General features: G+C 41.5%; 1 protein-coding gene across 3 annotated transcripts in view; it reads right to left on the bottom strand.

Annotated features, from left to right (window-relative positions):
- WDR7 (WD repeat domain 7) overlaps positions 1–23,740 on the bottom strand; it is a 380,928-nt gene that overhangs the window by 303,654 nt on the left and 53,534 nt on the right. For all 3 annotated transcript variants that reach the window (XM_088476453.1, XM_088476451.1, XM_088476452.1), the window contains one exon: positions 15,339–15,553. In XM_088476453.1, the coding sequence (XP_088332579.1) occupies positions 15,339–15,553 (215 nt within the window). The remainder of the gene's footprint in view (positions 1–15,338; positions 15,554–23,740) is intronic.

The following is a 23,740-nucleotide window of genomic DNA, read 5'->3' as shown; positions in this document are numbered from 1 at the left end:
TGTATGTGTGGGGCAGGTATATAGGGGAGCTGTATAAATGGGACAGGTATATGGGGGTGCTGTATGAATGGGACAGGTATTTGGGGGTGCTGTATGAATGGGACAGGTATACGGGGGTACTATATGAGTGGATCAGGTATATGGGGGTACTATATGAGACAGGCATGAGGGTGCTATATGAATGGGACAGGTATACAGGGGTGCTGTATGATTGGGACAGGTATACGGGGGTGCTGTATGAGTGGGACAAGTGTACGGGGGTGCTGTATGAATGGGACAGGTATACGGGGGTGCTGTATGAGTGGGACAGGTAACGGGGGTACTATATAAGTGGGACAGGTAACGGGGGTACTATATAAGTGGGACAGGTATACGGGGGTGCTGTATGAATGGGACAGGTATACGGGGGTGCTGTATGAATGGGACAGGTATACGGGGGTGCTGTATGAATGGGACAGGTATACGGGGGTGCTGTATGAATGGGACAGGCATATGACACAAACATATACTTATAGGCATTTGCAGCCCCAATTTAAAAAGCGCATTTCTTTTGCCAAAAAAACCTGCATTCTATCATTATTTTATGTATGAGAAATATGCATAGAAACAGCCATTTGACACAATTTAACAACCCCAAATACTTTTATTAGGGCCACTAGTACACTTCTATATTTTGATCCTATATCACTTTGCCTTTTGTTGGGGTACAGGCAGATCACCCCATTTTCACTTATACTTATCGCGGTTAAAACTAGAAATAATGTTTGTGCGAATGCTGCCTAACCCTAAGTCCCCCCCCGGGTGTCCTAAACCTAACCCTCCCCCCACCCCCCGCGGCTATGCGCTCACGGTGCCCGACATCCCTGTTGCGGTAAACACACAAATATATAAAATAAGTCTCCATAGAATGACTAGTGACTAAAGCTGGAAAACCATATCTGCACCTAACTTGCAGGGGTGCAGGCTTTTAGTTGTGTATGTGATTGTATATAGGCACCTGTTAGAAGTGTCGGCACTCCAGAATATTTTTAAATAATTTATATTTTTAATTTTAATTTATTGATATCAAAAAGTAATGTTCAATTTGGACTAAGTAAAACCATCAAAAACAAAACAAAACAATAAAACATTAAAAAGTGATTAAAACAAAACTTGTTCACATCTTCCATCTGATATGGTCATTTTTAAACCATTGTGAATTGTTCGTCTTGCCTTATGCCTGAAATACAGCGCATACCAGAGAATATTTTAATCTGCTTGTTTGGAAGAATGTAGCCACTTTTGTTCGCTACTTTAAAAGATCATGGTGGACAGCGGCCAGTCACTGCAAGGCCAGGAGTTTAATCTACACCATAATAGTCAATTCAATCATACAAATAACAAACAAATGTATTGATGGTCTGTGGACTTCCTCATTAGTTATTAGTTATATCACAACATTTAACGCATGGTAAGTAAACAAACATCCCCATCTCTCCGCGTCAAAAACTAGAGAACTTACCACCAATAATGTAACCAACTTTACCAATCAACAATGAAAATAGGGGTCTAGATCCTTCTAACCACAGTCACTGGAAATTCAAACAACTACAATTAAGTAAGTTCACAAACTTTTTGACAGTCATTCGCTTTGCATTAGGCTCAAAGTTGCCTTAAGCATCGCACAATATATGGTGCAGGGAATCTTTGACATGTGTTAATGGACTAACTTCTAATGCCAGCGTTGCTTGTCAGTGCCGTGTGTACAAGCCCTAATGTTGGCAGGAAGTTTTCCGCTTGTTGTGTATATGAGAACATTTGCCTTGGGCTCCCTTGTCCAATGTATTTATCCCATGCCAATTACGATGTGCAGTGACCAAGCACCTACAACTAATAGGATAGCTGGCCAACTGTAAGACCGATGCAAGTGGAAAATAATTACATTTTATACAGGCACTGTGTCTACTTCCAAAAGAACATCACCATTCTTTTAAACTAAAAATGCATTGTATGTATTCCAGAAAATGGCGCACTAAAACTATAGAAGAGGATGAAATGCTTCCAAATGTGATCAGTATGTAACACTAATATATGAACTTACAAAATGGGAGTATAGTGCATAGCACAGTGGTTAGCATTGCAGTCTCCCAGCACCGGGGTCATGGGTTTGATTAGGTCCAGGTCCCTATCTGTGTGAAATATGCAAGTTCTCCCCGTGTTTGTTGAGTGTACTCTCTGGGTGCTACTATTCCCTCAGATACCGTTTGGATACCAAGATTATGACTAAACACTTGCTCTGTGTGACGGAATACGGATTGTAAACTCCGCTGGCATGTAAATGATTACATAATCTCTGTAAATCGCTTTGTAATACGTATACATTATATAAATAATTATTCATTATTAATCTTTAATAAAAAATACAGATGGGTTAGAAAACCAAAAGGCTTGCAGTTTGGATAACTGGGCTGTTTCACATTTGCTATAATCAGAGCTGAATTTTAAGAAAAGACCAGCAAACAACACCATAATAGGTAGTAAATTAGCATTAATATGGACTAGTAGATAACAATAGAAAGAATGAGTGAAATTTATAAATGAAATAGTAGCACAGAAAATCTGCGATTCTCCGCCCATATGGAGAGTTGGAAATGAGCAGCAGGCAGCAGTAGCATGGGAGTCTGGGTGTGCCAGGCACACGTCACACACACTTACATCATACTTGCTATCATGTTATAAGGCCCGAAACGGAGCAGAACATATGATAAACATCAGAGCGTGGTTGGGCATGCTGATAAACCCAGTCTAATCATGATCCGATCCGATCAGACAGTGAAAAGCCCTTAATTAAGGGACATCTATGGATACGGTTACAAATGGAAAAAGTAGAGCTACCCACAACAAACAAACATTCAGCCTCTTCCAGTTTTTTTTTTTTGATGCTGTAAAAGAAAAAAAAAAAAAAAATCAGATCTCATTGGTTGGTATAGGAAATGTATTCACTTCACCACTTGTCATTAATATTCCCAGGTTTATTCCCAGGTTCATTTGCAGTAACATCCTCTACAACCATACCGCAGCCTAAAGGAAGGTAAAACTGTTCAAATTCAGAGAGTTAAATGGGGAGAATCTGGAGGATGCACTATGACTGGTTTATTTGAGCAGAACACACCCCGATGACTAGAGCACACAGAATATTTAGTTTCTTAAGTAAATACATTTTAATAAAAAAAAAAAAATATATATATACACACACACCACAAAGTAAAGCATATAAATGCAAGTACTCGCCCAGGTGCCCTCTGTAGTATTGGGAATACTGAAGACATTCGTATGTGGGGACAGTGGCACTCACAGGACTACTACTGTAAAGAATAACACAACAGGGATATTCCGTTCACAGAATATCCCTGTTGTGGTGTTATTCTTTACAGTAGCAGTCCTGTGAGTGCCGCTATCCCCACATGCGAATATTATATTATAATATATATATATATATATATATATATATATATATATATTTATTGGTGTATTCCAATACAGGAATCTGCATTAGTAGTGCAGTGTGTGGACTTTATTTATTCTGGACCTGCATAACCACATGTTGAATAGAACACGTGCACACAAAGCTGCATTAGATCAACTGAGTGCCAGATTTTTGGAAAATATTTTTTATATATTTATTTGTGATTATAGAATATATTTATAATATTAACATATTGTTCCTATAGATTTATCTTACTGGACAATTTGAACACCTTCTATTTATACCATGGTGGACAGCGTATTATCAGAGTAATACTGACTTTTCCATACGATTAACTTTCCAAAAATGTTATTTCTGTGTAAAAAAACACTATTGTTTCATTTCTTTTGTACAGTTATTTTTTGATTTACAGACTACTTCAATCATCATCTAGAAGTTCTCACATGTTCATGATTGTAACAGGTAGATGGTATTACTAGGCAAATAGCACAGTAATTCCAATTTCAATGTGGGGTTTAGTATAACAGCCTTAAGGAAAATAAACCCATTAAAGTAGGAGTGAAATAAATAAACTGTATATTATTCAAAAAGTACAAGATAAAAGCCTGTCTTGTCCTTTTTGACTAAAATAATGTATATTTCTGAGCAGTGTATGGAATATTGCAACGAGAGAAATCGCCAAAGCAAAAGAGGTCTGCTGCCCCCTGCTGGCGATGTCTGTACACACTGAGTTAACTTCACATCCCAGAGGAGAGATATATCTTTGCAAGAAATTAAAAGGCCAGTGAATTAGTTTGTAAAAAAAATAAATAAATAACCATTTAATATTAAAAAATATATCACATAAAAAAACACAAGACATTTATTCATATGCATAGAATGTACAGAATAAACAAATTGCAAGGAAATGGAGCCATAATAGTGGTTATGCATAAAGGGGCTGACTCAGTTAGGTATAAGAGTTAAGAAAAAAAAAAGCAAGACAGATTTGAGAGCGTTGTGTCCAAAGTTCACTCTAAAATTGCAGTGTAAAAATAAAGCTGTCCAGCATTTGTGGGCTACATGCAAAAGCAGCCACTATTTATTCTGTATGCAAACATATATATTTGCAGTCCTTGTAAAGGTTAAGTCTCCCATATCTAAATATTCAGAAATACAGAATTTTTTGGAGTGCGATGGAGATTGTGTACATTTGATTTTCTATGTTTCAATGTACACAAACTTTGCCTAAGGCATACATTAAAAATATTGTATAAAAATATCTTCAGGCTGTGTGTATAAGCAGTATGTGAAAACAAATACATTTCATGTACGTAACAAAATTATTTAAAAAAATATATATTGTATTATTACATTTTATTGATAGAGCATCACAAGTGGTCCGCAGCGCCGTACATACAATAAAGGGTACACAGAACATTACATTACAATACAGTAACCAAAATATAAACAGAGCACAAGTAACAATTAGCAACACAGTTCTCCATACACAATACAGCTGGGAAGGTGAAGGCTGTCATAGAAGTGCTAGAGAAGAAGGCTGTGAGACAGTCCTAGGAGCTTACAATCTACAATTGTATAAAATTACCTTCAGGCTGTGTATATAAATGTGTATACAGTATGAAACAAATGCATTCTGTGTTTAGACTTGGGGCCCATTCCCAAGGTTCTCATTATGGTATGCATACTGTATATTCCAGAATACGGAAAAATCAGATATCCAAAATACTTCCGGTCCCAAGCATTTTGGATATGGGAGACTCAACCTGTACTGTACATGGTTTGTCCAGGTGCAAAGTTGTCCCTTTTTAGTCCATAAATTGAATCACCACAGGATTCCAGAACAATGAGTCCCAAATGATAGAAAATGCCAATAATGGATGCACAGCCACAACAATGTGCCGAGTTCTTAGCTTAAAGCTGATTGTATTTAATGCTCTCCGGAAGCACAACGGCAATACAAACTGTATAGTATATTAGGCTCAACCTACGGCACCTGAGTGAATGGTCCTTCTGTACAAGGACTCTAGGGCTGAAGATAGTAGCCGCAGGTGAGAATGTAGCATTCAAACTAATTCTCATTAGTACAACCTTAAAGGTTCCGGACCGCACAACAGCTAAAAACTTAAAAAAACAAACAAGTACATATTTTATTAGTAATGTATAAAAGAAAAGTTGCTAAAGATGTATTTTAGGGAAAAAAAAAACAAAACCAGAAACAGGAAGCAGATGCAAAGTCTGCAAAATGCATCACCAAAAGGTTTTATACTCAAATAATTTTTCCAAAGATTAAGTTTTATTTCCTAAAATACATCCTTAGTAGTTTATGCCTTTTCTTATTTTATTTTTTGTACCAATATATAGGTTTTTATTTTTGGATTTATACTATTTTTCCATATAACATTAGTTGTGAATTTTTTTTTTTTTTATACATTACAAATAAAGTATGTACTTATTTATTCAAAAATCTGGTAATGTTTTAACACTATATAAAACATTTATTAAAAAACAAGGAAGCCCCCCCCACAATCTAGACTAATTAATTTCCATTTATGCATGATCACACTGATGGGCATTGGGATAAAAATAATTGCACAAGGGAATTCTCACCAATAACAAGAGCAGCCTTATCACATCCCTACTTGTATACACTATGGTATCTGTTCTAACTTCATGGCCGAGCCAACCTCCAACGGGCAACAGTGCAATATTGTCCAGTGCAATTTTTATTTCATAAAGGTGAGTGCTATGATTGCACTACAAAATAAATTAGTGTATGTACCGTTTGAATCTATCATTTTCCTTTCCATAAATCACAGAAGGACACCACCGACATTTATAATGATTTGAAGCACTATTTGGCTCACGCTTTTAAAGGAAAGCACCAGGTTACGCCCATTTTATATCTAGAATGTTAGGGAATTCTTGTTGCTATATTTCCCTTCCATCAGGCTGCATTTCCAATCCTCCTCACCATTTGATCCTCTGGCGGGTGTCCCATTTTGAATCTTTGGGCCGAATTCAATTCAATGTGATGTTGAACAGCCGAGGGAGGGAGCTGCCGCATCTATTCAATTCAACGCGCTGTTAGCGTTTTCGGCAATGGGTTAGGTCTGAGAATGCCGTTTATCGCGACTTAACCTGGGTGTTAAGGCGCGGTAACCGACATTCTCTGACTAAAGCGCCGGGCGCGCGGCTGTCAGCGCCGCGCTAAGCCAGCAAACCGCTGCACGACCAGCACTTTTGTCGGATTTCTACTTGCATCTCCAGTGGGGTGCGAGAATAAATCCTTTAGCCACCCAAACAGCACGCTGAATTGAGTAGCTGCGGGAGCTCCCTCAACATCGCACTGAATTGAATTCGGCTCTGTGCGCTATATATACACATTGAGGTGCCAAAAATCATGGGCTAGCAGCATGTAAAGATAATGGTAGGTGGCGTCACCGTACTGTGACATTTTGGAAATGCCCAGACCTGCACCAGTTGTAATCAGACATCTCACGAGTCAATTTCGGCTAGTCTGCTCATGGCAAGGCGACGTGAATTATCGGCTTTCGAACGGGGCGTGATAGAGGGTGCCTGACGGATGGAAAATTCCATTTCCATAGTTGTGTGGACATTCAACATTCCTCGATCTACGGTGTCACGTGTGTACCAGGAATACCTCATGGAAGGCATTACCACCCACTGTGGATAACGCAGTGGTCAACTACGGGTGCTTAATGATTGTGATCAGCGGCGTCTGGCCAGAATTGTCCATCGTAACAGACAAGCAACACTGGCTCAAATCACATCCACATTCAATGCAGGAAATACCAGACGCAATTCCAGCAAGTCAGTGCAGCGTTCTTTGGTTTCCATTGAATATGCGAGCAGAAACCCCCAAGGATGCCCGTTAACATTACGACACCAGACACCTCACCTCTGACATCACTAATTGGATCCTGGAGGACTGGCAGCATATGGTGTGGTTCAATGAGTCACGGTTCCAATTGTTTGAGGCTAAAGGTAGGGTTCGGGTGTGACGCAGACCCCATGAGAGCATGGACCCCAGTTGTCAACAAAGCACTGTGCAGGCTGGGGGTGGTTCCATCGAATTGTGGGATGTGTTCACGTGGCATGGGTTGGGTCCGCCTGAACACGTCATTTACCGGTAACTGTTGCATGGCTTGATGACCATTTGCAGCCCTTCATGGACTTGTACCATTCAAGGTCTTTATGTACCCCCACAACGATGGAATATTCCAGCAGGATAACGCACTGTGTCATCGGTCCTAAGTTGTTCATAATTGTCTCGAGAAGTATTTTGGAGAGTTTAGACCAATGGTGCAGCCACCACATTCGCCTGAAATGAACCCAATCGAGCATTTATGGGACGTGGAGGAGAGGTCCATTCGCACCCAAGATCCTGCACCTACAAATATCATGGAGCTGTGAGAAGCTATCCAGATGGCATGGATCGACATCTCTCCAGAGGTCTTCAGTCTACTTGTGGAATCGATATCAAGTCAAAGTACTGCACTTCGTTGCACTAGAGGGGGTCCTACGCGATACTAGGCATCTATCCCATGACATTTGGCAGATCAGTATAAACACATACTTTGTGCTTAAATATGCAAAGACCTCTTTTATTACTCCTCTGCAAATTGTTGCTTTTCTAACCAATCAGAAAAACCGTGAAGGATAGACTTGCTTTACAGAACGTCATTGTGATGTCACAACAGCTAGAGTGACTGCAGTTTCTGCTTTTCAAATTTTATTACAGGTTACATCTATAAACCAAATCTGTCAGGATAACACAGAATAATGTATTTTTATCATTTTATATCTGAACATCTCAATTTTGACATTTAGTGGGCATTTAAATGCAGAAAGGTTTCCATAGCAAAATTCACTAATCGTGCCATGCAAAATGCTCCTTGTAGTGACTGCTGTATATAGCTGGTTACATACTGTATGCTGGTTAGCAACTGGCCCCCTAGCACACCTTGTGAGGCTCAAGGATGATCACAACGCCCAAAACTAATCACAGTGAAATTCAATAGGCATCTTGGAAAAAAGTTGGAGCACTTGCCAAAGAATAAGCAAGAGTGAGCAAGTCTTGCTTATGTAATTCAGGGCTGAGGGAACCTTATGTGTAATGTGTGACCCCAATCTGGCCTCTTGGTGGAGCCACATCATTTTTGTTTTGTTACACTTAAACTAGTGTGCTAGATGCTCTGTAAAATATTTATCTTTGGAACTAAAAAAGGAATCACAGTGGCACTAACGTACAATGAGCCGGATTCAAAAAAATGTACGCAACTGCTATATTTACACAGATTGAGCAATTTGTTAGCTATGGCACATGCGCAAAATCCCCGCAGTGTGCACACAGCGATTGGCGGTTACGCTCACACAGAAGAACCACTCACAAAGTGAGCGACAGGTAGTCTGCGTTTTGGGGGGAGGTAACAGGAAGGTGGTTATAAAAACACAGGCATATCTGACCGGTCAAACGCAGTTTCATGGGCGTGCATACATCAGCCATTTCCTACCCATGAGAGCTCTCTGCGTGTCAGGAAGGAAGCTGTATTTGCGGCTGGTCAGACCTGACTTACGTGCTGCCTGATCTGCGTTGATGTTGCCAATGTTTGCGCTGATGTACGTCGTCGTCAGGATACGAGAAGGCGTTCCTATCCTTGGGTAAGCTTTGGAAGACATTAGCATATTTTCGCCAATGCAATCTGTAAGAGATCTCAGTTGCGACTGCATTAGCGTAAATCTCAGAATTAGGTCCAATGTGTTAGGAAAGGAAAAAATAAAAAAAAAGACACAAAATATACCTGGACAACGGCGGGCGCAACTGCAAGTAATTTACAGACACGCTAAGCGGCAATGCACTAGTACCAAACATATTCAATTCAGAGTAACAATCCGCGCAAAACCGGACAGCCAGACTGCAGGAAAAGGCAATTCCAACCCGTGACCGTAGGGCAAGAAAGATCAAGTCAATCAGCCCAAGACGGAGCGAGCGGAGGGAAAGGTCAGAGCTGCTCCAACTCTCCTGTATGAGAGACAAGGAGGGAAAATGACCATTATTCAGCTTGATGCAGTGTCTCCGGTAATTTGCTTTTCAACAATGTCCATAGGAGAAAAAGGTTCCCCTATTGCTCTGTGTCCGTGTGAGCGCACAGATACAACAGTAGCCTGCAGGTTAGCCCAAGTGAAGGGGCCTTTGATTACGTATCAGAATAACCAGCACCATTAAACTGGAGGCTCTATGTTCCGTTACACTGTTCCCTCTGGAGAGGAGAACAAGCGACATGCCAGCGCACAAGTGCACTCATCGATCGTCCGGTGCTGGGGTCTGTCGACAATTTCATCACACGTAGGATCAGACTGCAAATAAAAAACATCTATCTTACCTGTTCCACAGATGATCTCTCACACACATCAACCAGATGTGTACTGAACGTCCCTGATCATTGTGAGCAAACAATTAGTTGGATTGTTGGACCAATTTGGCCAGTAGCCTCCGAGCGAGTGGTCGGCTTTGCAAAATTAGAAGAGTAGAATGGGATTTAGATCTTATACGGTAAACATACAGACCTGCTACTCTGCATAATAAAATAAGCGGTCGCCTGTACATTTCATTTGGATGCAGTGCCCATTTTAAAAGTGTACCAGTTGGGACAAGCGCAGCCTCAGACTCCCACTCAGATTTCATTTGTTTCATGTGACATTTTGTGTATAAGGGGAGATTCAATTGCAGGTAATGGTGACGAAGAGCGGTCGGGAAAGGCGTCACTTTGCGACCACCAACAACGTAAATTTTTCCATACAGACGAAAGAGGTGAGCAGAAAATGGTCGATGACGGGGTAGCGTATTTACCGCAATGTGCGAAGCTAACATCGCAGCGAAATTATATACCGGCTTATGTAGCCATCTATTTTACAAGCTTTGAAACAGACCTAAAATAACAGTGAACCCAATATTAAAATTCACCAGTCACCCACTTCCATTAAAAGGCAATTTTAATGGAACTCAAAACTTACCATGTCGACGTGGCTAAAATGGCGACAATCTACATGTCGACACCTGCACCATGTTGACACACTTAAAATGTCCACATACTGTATCACCTGTCTACATAGTCATAATGCTGAAAATAAACATTTTAGGGTTAATGTTGAAAATGGGTGTCGACATTGTGAACAAATCAACATGTACTGAATGAATGTGTTGGCTTGAACTCTATCGACATGGAGTACCTCTCAACATAATGGATTCCATAGTATTTCTGCCGACATTTCGAACGTCGACAAATCATACGGAACCCCTGTGACACATTATGTGACATGCTGCATAACATTTCTAATATAGCCGATCCATCCCAATACTAGGAGGAGGAATTTAATGGATGGTGGCAGAAAGTTATGTTATGGTAACGTGTTATTGATACCTATAGCCCAATGAGCGCTTTAAAGGGCTGACATTCCATACAGGTGAAAACTACTCTTCACACACATTCATTAATATGAAAATAAGAAGATTTCCAATTTGCTTTTTTTAAAACAAACTTAATAAAAAGACAGACCTGGAAATCTAAGTATACTATATGTAATATATGTAAAATTATATATATATTTTCATGTTTATTTTTTTTTAAATGTATCCTGATATTGAATATTTAACAATAGGGGGGGTAATAGGAGCAATTGTGTCCAAACACTGCAATGATCATAAAAATAAATGTGAAAAATAAATATCGCAATTCTGCTACATAGTATAGACAAACAGCCGTCTTAAAGTGTCATTTATGGTAGCAAACGTCCAGTCCGGGGCAAATTCCTTCCAGCACTGACTGCAAGTTGTGTGCTGGTCAGAAAATAAATATTCCAGAATTCCATCCAGAGCTTTAAAATACAGTTTTGGAAGCGAGAGGAGGCCAGAGGTACGAGCACACCAACTAGCTTTTTAACCTGCAATTTGCAAGAGCTAAATTAAATGCATCAATCACATACTGCATTATGAGAGCTACAGAAGATCACATCTCCCACAGCCAATTACTTTGCTAAGCAAATCCAGGAATAATTTACAAATAATACAGGCGCTGGGAAGGACAGGGAATATTTCAGTTGCAGGAAAAATAAACTGCAACTTCCATCACTAGTAGTCAAATGTAATGGTCCTGATTTAGCAAAATGGACGATTTTTCAGCAGAATTAAAAATTGCAATTAATAAAAAAAAAAATCAGTTTTAAATCCCACAGTAAATTAGCATAAAAATTTGCACTTTTCCATATTTATTATATTTGTCCCGAAAATTGCTCTAAATATGCAACAATGTGGAACTAATGAATTTTGTGTTGTAAACGGTTTGCAGTTCACCGTGACCTCCGCACTTTACGCGGTAGAAAGGAACTGCTAGGAGATTAGCGTGCAGTAGTCTCTGCACTTACATAGAAAAACGCAAAATCCTTTATTATTATATCAGCAACAGACTAATAGACTTCTGGACGCAGCTGAGAATCAAATAGGAGAACCCCTGGGACACCTGTGAGATGGGACCTGTGTCACTACATTAGTACGCATTGGTAGTTTTATAATGAGACCGAAGTAGGAGTCTTCCTTCTCTTTGGAATGAGACACATTCGCTCTATAGTACAGATTGTCTGCAAGAAATGTACAAAAGATGGTCGCGATGGTCAATCAGGCTTGCGACGAGACCCTGCGGTAGGGTCTCGCTGCCGCAAGCCCAGGAGTGCTTTTGGCTCTATCAGAGCCAAAAGCACTCCCACTGACATCACTAGTGATGTGAGTGGGGCCGGCCCCAGACGATAGGCGTTCCCATGGGAACGCCTCTGTCTGGGCAGCAACGCCCCCGGCACGCCCACCAAAGGGGGCGTGCTGTCACTCACCATCGACAGCACGCCCCCTTTGGTGCGAGACCCATAACGACGGCTTGGCTGTCGCTATGCGGGTCTCGCGCATGCACACGACGGAGCTCCCTCCGGCGTGCGCATGCGCACTAGGGCACCATCGACCCGTCTAAATCAGGCCCAGAGTTCACAGCGCAAATCCTCTCTCACCCATATAACAGGTATTCCCCGATACCAGTTATACACAATGAAGAGCCAAAAAGCAGCAAATTAGATGAAAAACAAATTTTCTTTTTGTAGTTTTATTCCAAACTACTCGATATAGTGCAAGTTCCGTCCCTTTCCTGTGTTCCAGAAATCTTTTTTTTTTTTGTAAATGCTGTATTTTGTTTGCAAAAAAACAGTCCTATAAAAAATGTGCATCGTCTGCGTATAATTTGACCTTAAAGGAACACAGTAGTAGCGCCCACTTTACGTTTATGTTCCATGCAAAACAAAACAAATTGTGCGAACTCAACGCGACTGGTTGTAAAAGAACCATAACAAAGCAAGCATTGTACACTTTACGGTGGCCGTACGCTGTCATAGTTTTGCCCTTCTGCTCCACGGGAGGTTTCTGTCCTCCCTGAGCTCGCCTTAAGACAAAAAATGTTGGTCGATCTGGGATCCACGTCTTGCCCATAAAATATTCCCGCCTCTGCTTACCATTTAGCCACTACACCGAGATGTATTTTATAGAACAGGTTATACCATGAGATCTCCGATAGGCGGAAAAGAAATCCGATGTTTTTATTTTGTCCTTTATTTTGCCCCGATTAATAAAACTGCCGGTTACCACATTGCGACGGCGTGCACGAAAAAAAGGACAGCGGCCGGTGAAGGGTTAATCTGGTGAGCAACGGGAAGAAATAAAACCACCAAAAACTTTCCACCACTTAACAAGGAAGAAGCTGTAAGCTGCTGGCCTGGTCTTTCCTTCCTTCCGCCTGGTAATCGGAGAACTGCAGCACTAAATTATTAATCTGTAAGACAGGACAGGAGCTCGCTGCTCAAACTGTGCCAGTAAAGGCAGGGTCTGCAGGGAATTATTGTATTACTGGGCCAAAAGACACTTTTTCTGAAAAAGAGAGAACCTATTAGAAGAAGGTGAAGCGGAGGAAAAGTATCAACATTCCACCAGACCATCGTACCAAGCTCTCTGCCAAGGGGCCACCACTGCAATAAGAACATGCAAAATTGCCATCGGCCGGGAACATATCTGCTCAGTGATGGCCGGGGATAGTCACAAGGAGTGGCGTTATATCCTTGGCTCAATCCGAGAAGCGGCAGTGCCTTCACGGGAGGGCAGTGTGAACACTTCCTAATGATTCCATCAGCATACATTTTTCATAAAGTGATTATCTCTCTGGCAGATTCATCGCCCTAAAGCTCTTCTCTCCCCTGTAATTGTTTTGCTGCTAAGCTGTGCAACAATTACCACGGTATCAGGCTGCAGACTATTCACACACCGTGTGTTTTACAATGCAGGAAAAACAGGGTCAGGCTCTCCTAACATTACCCCTAACTGTACTATAAAGCCTACGCCGATTACCGAGGGAACATGGGCACATCATGGCCACACAAGCACTTACCAAGGGGTTCCAAGAGCCGCCGATTTGTTTTCACGCAAGGAGTACGATCACCGATTATTATGAGCAATGAGGGGGAGGTCGACTTAAAAAGAAGCTGATGTCTATTATAATAATTTGCTTAGTGAGGATTCATAGGGAAAGGTCAAAGCTTGGAATCCTATAATATTGTAGACTGACAGGTCAAGCTGGTCATATGTAAGATTGTACCAGTATGTATAAAAGGATTCAGAAAACTCTGATCTATAGGTGAAACCATACCTATGGCAATAATAAACAATACCCTATAGGCCGTATTCATTTGGAGCGAAAAGCCGTTTTCGCAGATGACGTCATTTTCGCCGATTTCACTTATCCCCGTATTCAATTGCAGCGTCTTTTCGTCGGTGCGAAAACGCAATGCAAAGTAATAGGCGAAAAAAATTTCGCCTATGAATACCCGGCGGGAAAAAACGCAAAATTGCGGTTTTGGGGTGCGGAAACCACTATGCACCCTTTGTACACCCCCTTTGACGCAAACTGCGTCCAAAACAAAAAAGGACACCCCAAAAAAAGCACTTTGAAAATGTTGGCAAAAAAGTTCAAAGTGGGGGTACAAATTCAAAAACTAGCAAAATAGCCTTTGGGGGTGTTTGCAAGTATGGGGGTGGTGTTATTCTTAATTGCATAAGCAATTTTTTTTGGCCAAAAAAAGTTGCTAAATGCTCTTCTTCACCGCTCTCCCAAAGATGCTAAATTGCTCCCATTGAGACCATTTAAAGACCCCAAATACCATTAGCAGAGCTAATCTGGGGTACCCATAGCGAACCCTCATGTCAGAGAATCTTTAGGGGGGTGTCAGGCTGATTTCCCCAAAAACTACAGGACTTTTCGCCGATTTCGCCAATTTGGAATTGAATACGGGGATACGCGCGATCAGTTTTCGATGGCAAAGCCTCCGATGACGACAAAAAAGTCACTTTAGAATACATTTTTTCTGGTTTGCAATTCATCTGCACAAAGGCTTTTAAGGTAAGACATCCACCTAAACATATCAGAAATTAAACACCTAGGAAAGCACCTGAGCATATAGATAGATGGATACATTACATCTCCCTAATGTAAAACTCAGAATCGCATGATTTAAAAATAATAAAAGATATTTTTATGAAATGATGTATAAATGACCAGCATTATCTGTCTGTTCCTATTTCCGGTTATCAGATTTCACATTGGATTACAGCAGAGACTTTTACTACTATGTGCAATATTCGGTCAACAGTTTAAAGCGATTTCATAAACTATACAAAAAATAAAAACAAGACCGGTTAGTGCCCCCTTTGTTTACGCAATTACTTTTACACACATGACGATGGATGACGGTGAAGGAGTGAACTCACTTTGTCGGACGCTTCTGACGCTAGGAGGTTGGTGGCGAGGGTCTGCAGCTTGTGATGTGCTACGGTCTTCAGAGCAGCGAGACTGCGCCTGGTCATCGCCTGCTTTAAGTTCACGGCTGAATGACTCAGCGCGTCCACGGCGGCCGGAACGGCTTCGTCACAAGCGTTTAGTATCTCCACAGCCGTGATCCCCATCACGCAACGATCCAGTGCACCTGCCCACAGGCGAGAAAAAGAGAGTTGTGTACATTTGTAGAAGTCGGACAACTGAAGTGAATTTCTTTCACATCATTCCCGGTAAATCTTTACAAATAGTCTCCAATAGTGATATCATTGACTTACTTTTGATAATTAACTTAATTTTCTTTAATCTAATTCCTGAAGGTGTTGTTAATCCAGCACTTAATTTAGAGACTAGACAAGAGGAACATCTAAGTATTTCCACTTTATTTTAATTTGGTTTTGGTGGGCATCAGAACCCTTCATACCGATATAGAACGCTAAAATATACACGAAAAGTAGTTACTGGTAGTTTCACGTTTTGGTTCTTTTAGGAACGGTCATATGAGCTCTAACTAAAATAAATAAAATTATATAGTTTACAAAAACACCATTCATTCAAACCTATAAGAACACTGAAACAGGCAATTAAATAAATCACAGATTGCAAACATTTTAAATCGAGATAAGAAATATGCTTCTGCAACAAGAAGTACTTCATCACAGACTTACAGTGCCCCCTGCTGCTTTCTCATGGTACTTGAAAAAAAAAAAAATGAAAAAAGTTTTTGTATTGGAAGGAGTCTAATACACGAGACAAAGTCCACTTCTTGTAATTACTATGCTAACTTAATTAAAGAGGTTACATTTCATGTATAATTGACGTGAAACCACAAGAAAATATCAGATCTCTCTGCTCAATTGCTAGAAACAGAAGATACTGCCAAGAACAGCAAGTAGAAGCTTTAAAGGGCGATTCGATTAAACGCAATTCCGTTCCGGAACAGCACATCGCTGCTCTTTCCTCGCACGCCATAGAGGTGCACAGAAAAAGTAAAGATGTTGAGGGTAAAGAATATGGTGGACAAGTGTGCAGCAGTATATTGTGGCAATTTTGGGAGGCACACCACGCTGAATGCAATCGGCCCCTTAAAGTCTGCGGCCACCAACTATGAGGAATTAGGAGTAACAGGGCTGTCAGTCGCCCTCTGTCTGTCACGCATAGAACCCTTTAAATAACACAAAACAATTCTATAGTGATAAAGTGTAATCATTTAGCAGAATTAAGTATAATGCTAGAGGTTCCAGGAAAATGATATAAACCTAACATGCAGATGTACTGGGAGATATGAAAACTGACGATACTGGCGGGAAAGCATGGTGGGAGCATTTTCTCCCATGCACACCAGGCTTGCTGTTTGATGGAACCTGCCCGACACTCTTTCACAGTGTAAACATTCCGCATACTGTAGTTGACTTTTAGGTGGCTCATTAAACGGATCTTTTTTTTTTGTGTTTGATTTATCTACATATGCTCCATCCAGTTCAACCTCTATTTGTTACCGTTTCCAGTCCTGAAGCATATATGTAATCCTTATACCATTACGTAAATATAAATGGCAAAGGACAGTCGTTAATGCCAGCATTTAATGCAGGGTTGCCATCATATATCCCTTTAATCAGAGACACATAAGAATTACATAGGTTCTGTTTAACTCATATATGTGCCCCTGAATAAGGGGATATTGTAGCAACCCAAATTTAAAGGTCTTGACATTTATACAGTGACTAGTATATCATGTCTCTAACTTTCAACTTCTCAGTTCGTCTTCTTACCTCTGGCACTATGGAGATGTTGCCAGGCTTTAAAAGCATTAGAGGAACACCCTGTTCTGAATGGTTCGTGGGACATGAAAGCATCCTGGAGATCTGTGTGTATGTGTGCGGGCAAATTCCCTTTGCTGATGGCATGAAGATTTAACACACCCAGTCAATGTGAAAAGGTCTGGCATTGACAAACTTGTTCAGTCTCAAGTCCAGTATAGTGTAAATAGCTCCCAAGGATTTTCTAACAAGGACAAATCTGCAGAAAATACCTCTCCATTCTGATCTGAAGACATTCTGACACAGTTTTTTTTTCCCCCCTTCATTTTTCATCTCATTTATTTTCTTTAGCTTCTTGGAACGGCCATGGGCACAAGATATGCCCTGAGTTTCGCTATTCTAAATAGGGGTCGATTTAAGGAGCAAAACATATGGGAAGGAGGAGACGGGGATAAAGTTGTGTTCTATGGATGTTACAGAGATGAAGTAGGTTTCATTTGGGATGGAGATGTGCACCTTGTTGAACATGGTCACTAGCTTATATAATAATTCATTATTCAGTAATACTTTACACTCAATCCAAATAGATGGGGAACATATTGTGACTAAAACTTTTGAAAAAATTATATTTATTATAATAGCAGTCACCAGAATTTGAAAAACTGTAGGCAAATTAAACCTTTTGTTAAACAGGCCCCAAAATTGTTAGAAGTCTTCTGTGAGAAGCCATCTGTAGGGGTTTTTCTACAACAGAACATTAAGATACAGAACAACTTCTGGCTTCAAAGAAAATGGACAAGAAAAAGTGGTAATACTTTGTCAACAACATAATGTCAACATGATCTGAATGTCATAATGTTGACAATCGGTTGATAATTCAAATTACGTTACATGTTACTGTAAGCATAAGCCTAACCATTACCGTAAAATCCTATTTTGGCAAGCTGGCTATCCACAATGTTGACATTATGTCAGTTTTGACATGCGGAACATATACCATTATACACACACACACACACACACACACACACATAGAGAGAGAGAGAGATCTTGATAAAAAGAGGTCACGCTCATTGACCTATATAGCAGTGTCAGCGCTGTTGTTTCGGATGATGGGAGTGCAGTCCATTCCCTTCACATATATCTATCAGCGACATGCACTGAAGTCAATGGCTGGGGAGGCACACATGTATAAAAACACAGTTTTGACATCAAAAGACATATATGCCATGCACTCCCTGATATAAGTGTGCAGCAGGCTTTTTGCTGTCTATAGAGAAGAAACAAACAAACAAACAAACGAGAATGCAGTCAGAATGTCGACATATCTATTTATTCTATCTATCCTCAACTTCTACTCTGCCAAAAGAATGTGGCAATTGATTACCATTGGGTATATTATGCAGATGTAACACAGACCATGAAGCAGCCTTTTCATTCCGACTATAACCAGGAGAGGGGCCTGTATGTGACGCCTCGCTGCTAACAGCAAACTATGCAGTTTACGATTACAGTCTCTTATGTGTGGATCTAATCAAGATATAATTATATACCCATCTATGAAAAAATAAAACATTATAAACTCAACTCTTTACAAAGACAAATTCAATAAAAGGAAAATAATGGAATAAAAAAAAAAAAAAAAAAAAAAGAGAGATAGAAATGAGTCTTTAAAGTTGTCCATAAGAGAAGATCTCAGCGGTGTTTGTGCGGCTGTGAACTCTGATACCTGTATTCTCTGCAGCTGAGCCGGGAGGTATAAACACCTCTCAACAGAAAACAGCTACTAAGCTTGTTTGAGAAAATCATTGCTGTAATTGGCTCTGGATGTATCAATAGTGGTATAAACACTAAACCCACAGGCATTCTTACCGACTCTCGGTCTATCAGAAAACCCCGCAGGGGGTATTAGTTCATTTAATTTTGATTGCAAGACGATCTAAGACACACATTGAAGTGTAGCTCAGATCCCCTGTAGGTTCTTGATCAACCTTCAAAGCAGTGGAACACACGATGGTGTGATAGCAAGAGCCATGGATTTATTAAAGGGCGAACTCCTGCGCCTACTTCTAAAGCATCTGGTTTGTATACAGGGTACAGTCACTTCTAATTTACTTACTACACTGGGGGGATAGCGTCATGCTCAACTTTATCATTTTATTGTTAAATAGGTGGCTCAGCATTGGAAAATGCTTTTTGAAATGTAATCTTTCATCTCTCTTCCAAAATGTATTATGAAAAGAGACGTCATACGGGCATCCAAAAAAACCACCGCAACAATAAACAATTTCCAGAAAAGGGAGTAAATAGCTTGGTCAGGCAAGGAGTAAAGATAACCAAAAACATGGCTGCCTAGTCAGATGTATTGGTAGGGGGCAGAGTGGGGTGTTCTGGAAAAGTGACTTACTAGGGCAAAATGTGTCAGTCATGTGCCCGAGTCCAAGCGCACCACCTGGCAGGCCTTAAAAATAGTTTGATTCAATTAAAAACAAAACAAAAAAACAACAATGATTTTCACAAATTCATCATCAGTAGAAAATATTTTAAACACCTCAAAGTATAAGTCTTGAAGACTACAGGACAAGGGGGATCAGGGATATCAAATAAGGGATTCGTAATCCAATTTCGACAAAAAAAACAAAAGGGGCAAATGTATTATCATCCCCCTTTGCTCAGCACGAAGAGACATCCTACAACGCCGCTTAGCGCAGTGTTGCAGGATGTCTTAGCACTTAAAAAGGAAAAAACTTTACCGGAGAGTCTCTGACAATCTTGGCCCTGCCTGTATACGGATGGTCTCCCAGCAGACGGACGCGTTGCGCATCTGCGAGATCTCACTCTGGGTCGACCGACGTTGATCAGCTGCGGGAATTATAAGTAACACATAGTGCAATCCTTAGCTGGTGCTAGGTTTTAGGGTACAAGCGATGGAAAGATCAGCTTTTCGTCGCCTAGTAAGAGTCCCATAACGCTTCGCCGCTGGATATGGCGTTACTTTCACAAGCCGAAGGCGTTGCTATAGTAATCTTTTATTTCTCCATTGTCCGCTTTTTAATACATTTAATATTAGCAGAAATAGCACTTGAAACCAAATAAAAGTTCTCACTGCTTCATACATGTACTCCCATATCACTAACTTGGTACAAGCCCTGACATGTATGAAACAGAGAAAACTTTTATTTTGTTTCTCTGCAATTTGCAATTATAGGCGGTACCCAATGTTACGCAGTATTAGCAGTTACATTTTATTTTTTTTTATTTTTTTCTGGGGGGTTTCTGCAGAGTTTAGCTTGTCAACTTATTTTGTTAGTAATGGGAAGAAACGTGGCTACTTTTATACATTTAGTAACTTTCATCCAACCAGCGACTGCATGAAGAGGTTCTAAGCTGCCTGGGTGGCGATTCCGACAGGGAATGAGTAAATTGGGTTACTAGTTTGCTGTGTATTTATGGAACAGACAGAGTTTTATTCGACCTGATGTGTCACAGAACTGAAGGGATTTATGATAGCCGATGACAAGCTCGCAGTGCGGTTGAGAAGCAGGTCTCTTAAGGTGCGTACACACTGGGCGATAAAGTGGACGACTGAACGATATCGTTATCGTTCAGTCGTCCACTTTACCGTCCGTTTTTAACCCCAAAACGATGAACGATAACGACGACGCGCGTCCCCGCGGGTCGTTCGTCATCATCGTTCATCGGGCTGACATGCAGGCCAACCTGACGATCTCGTCAGGTTGCTGCATGTTGGGGAATGGGGGGGAGAGCGCCCGTCGCTGAACGTTATCGTTAATGATATCGTTCAGCGGCTGTGCTCAATGTCATGAACGACACTGAGCACAGCCTGCCCCCGACACACTACACGATATCGCTCAGGGAGCATATCGTGTAGTGTGTACGCACCATTACATAGGGTAACTTTTTACTTATAGATTTATAAACGGTTAAAAAGAAAAAAAAAAATAATAATAACTTTTTACACTGACATTTGGTTGTTTCTTTTAGATATAGCACCACGGATAAACTTCCTACAGTTCATATAAACAAGAATGAGCACAAATAACTAAAGGTAAAACCATATGTAAAACACAAGCTGCTCATACAATGACAGACATGCGGCCTCCTTGACGTATGTTCGAATCTCCCACAAGTCAGAATAGATCCATTTAAGACCCCCAGTAAATCAAACAAATTGACCACATAGAATTGATCAGCTGTCAATTAGAAAGGACCTGCAGCTCTGCCAAGCTCCAGGATCCCCTGTGACCCAGCTGAAAGCTGTGGACTTAATTATTCCAGGCTCCTTTTCTCTGCATGGAAAATGTGCCCAAGTGTTGGCGCCAGACATAGGGATCATCGGGCCCTATGGTAAACGGGAGTGTCCGTGCACATAGACCATCAGATAGAATGCTGCATGATGGGAAAACAGAATTGTACAATAACTACGGAGTTGCAGAGACTCCAGAAAGAGGGTTCTCTTCATCTAGATTATAATTGCCTTCGGTGCCACATTACCCGCATTCATGTGCTGTATTCTGTGCGTCACAGAGGCCAAAACTCAATAGAAACATTTTCCTTGTAACTGCTGCTAGGACTTAGTGCATATCCCCAATGTATATTCTACTTTGTCAATTAGGTCTTCAACTTCATTGGCTGCAGGTATTAACTGGAGAAAGTGCCTGTGGCCAGATAAGGCTTAGGCAATGTCTAGAGAGATACCAGTATGGGGGATGCAATATAATCTGCTCAGTACCGGTTGTTTCAGGAATCGATCTATGATGTGGGATAAGCAAGTGAGACATAAAGCATCAGTGATAGGTATGAGGTTTACACAAACTGTCAGTAATACATCAGCAGCCTGTGGTGTAATACATTACATTCCTAATCAGAGTATCCCGTTTACTTACATTTGTAACAAAGTTACAGAAGTCGCCCATATAAAAGCATACAGAATGTCATGTGCACGTTAAAATGAAACATGAGAGACATAAGTAATGAATGTTATCTGCAATTTTGCTTAAAGCAGCAATAACACTGTTATATCCAATAAAATTGCAAGAAAATCAGGAGTTGCGTTTAGCCACTGCGACGGCATATGCAGCTGGAGTGCTCGCTGCGTGCGACGAGACTTGCAGCTTCTGAGACAGGTCAGAGCTACTGTAATTCTGCGTGAGGGTCCGATGTTACCGATGTATACGCAGGCCTGCGAGGTATTACGGATGTGAGATAGCGGCAGTGGGCGTCTCTATGCTGGCTTAGCAGTTGCAAACAAAACCATATTTTCGCAGCAGAAATGCATGTGATTACGCAGCTGCAATCAGCTCCTGAGTGTTTTCAAACACAGCCTGAAAAGTGACAGTTAGGAACTGATTGGTTGGTACTCTACCTCCGTCCACTTTATCCCTCTCTCCAAGACTTATTGCTGGGTACGCACTAAACGATGTGTACCCAGCGCGATGTGTCGTGCAGCAGGTCCCACCATCGGCAAGTGCATACACACTTGTCAAATTCGGGAGCGACGCAGGGGGCCATGCTGCTTTTGGCAACATGGCCCACGCTGACGATATCGCCCGTCAGACCTGCATGCACGTCTGAGGGGCGATGCAGCTGACGACGCGCGGGAGCCATAGAGACATAGCGGGTACACACATGGACACATAGCAGGTACACACTGGGCCTGATTCAGACCCGGTCGCAAGCGTTGTGCGCTCGCAACCAGGGCGATGATGGGCCAGTGCGCATGCACATGACGGAGCCAGCTCCGTCGGGCGCACGCGCGAGACCCAGATAGCGACGGGCAATCCGTCGCTCCGGGTCTCGCTACAAAGGGGGCGAGCTGTCGATGTTGAGTGACAGCTTGCCCCCTTTGGTGGGCGGGCCGGGGGAGTGGCTGCCCAAACGGAGGCGTTCCCATGTGAACGCCTGCCGTTTGGGGGCGGCTCCACTAACATCACTCGTGATGTCAGTGGAGAGATTTCGGCTCTGTTAGAGCCGATATCTCTCTGGGGCTTGCGGCCACGAGAGACTACCACAAGGGTCTCGTCGCAAGCCCGATGGTCGCGATGGTCTTGACCATCGCGACCATCATCCTGGCCACTCACATTAGCTGGCCGCTCCATAAAAAAAAAAAAAAAAAGACGCCCTGATTCAGAGCAAGCGCCACTGTCCGCTGTGGACAATATGACGTCCAATCCGCCGGATAGGATGACACATCGTCTAGTGCGTACCCGGCTTTAGGAGTATATTTTCTAAGCCTTGGATGGAGATACAGTGAATGGTGATAAGGTACCAGCCAATCAGCTCCTAACTGCCATGTCACAGGCTGTGTTTGAAAAATTACAGGACCTGGTTGGTTGGGACTTGATCTCTGTCCACTTTGTCTACATCCAAGGCTTAGAAAATAGACCCCACAGTACATACACCCAGATTCTCTGTCGTTATTAATAGTAGGGAAGAACCTCCCCTAATACACCATGCTGCTGGACGGGAGGAGGAGTGCGGTCAAATAAACTATATGGTATAATGCTCAGCCGCCTGTAAATCATAGATATGAGACGTTACCAGGGAGGATGGCCACA

This window comes from Taudactylus pleione, unplaced genomic scaffold, assembly GCF_031769625.1.
Source record: "Taudactylus pleione unplaced genomic scaffold, aTauple2 ptg000189l, whole genome shotgun sequence".
NCBI lineage: Eukaryota > Metazoa > Chordata > Amphibia > Anura > Myobatrachidae > Taudactylus > Taudactylus pleione.
Note: the sequence above shows the minus strand (reverse complement) of the source record. Positions and strands in the feature narration are given on the sequence as shown.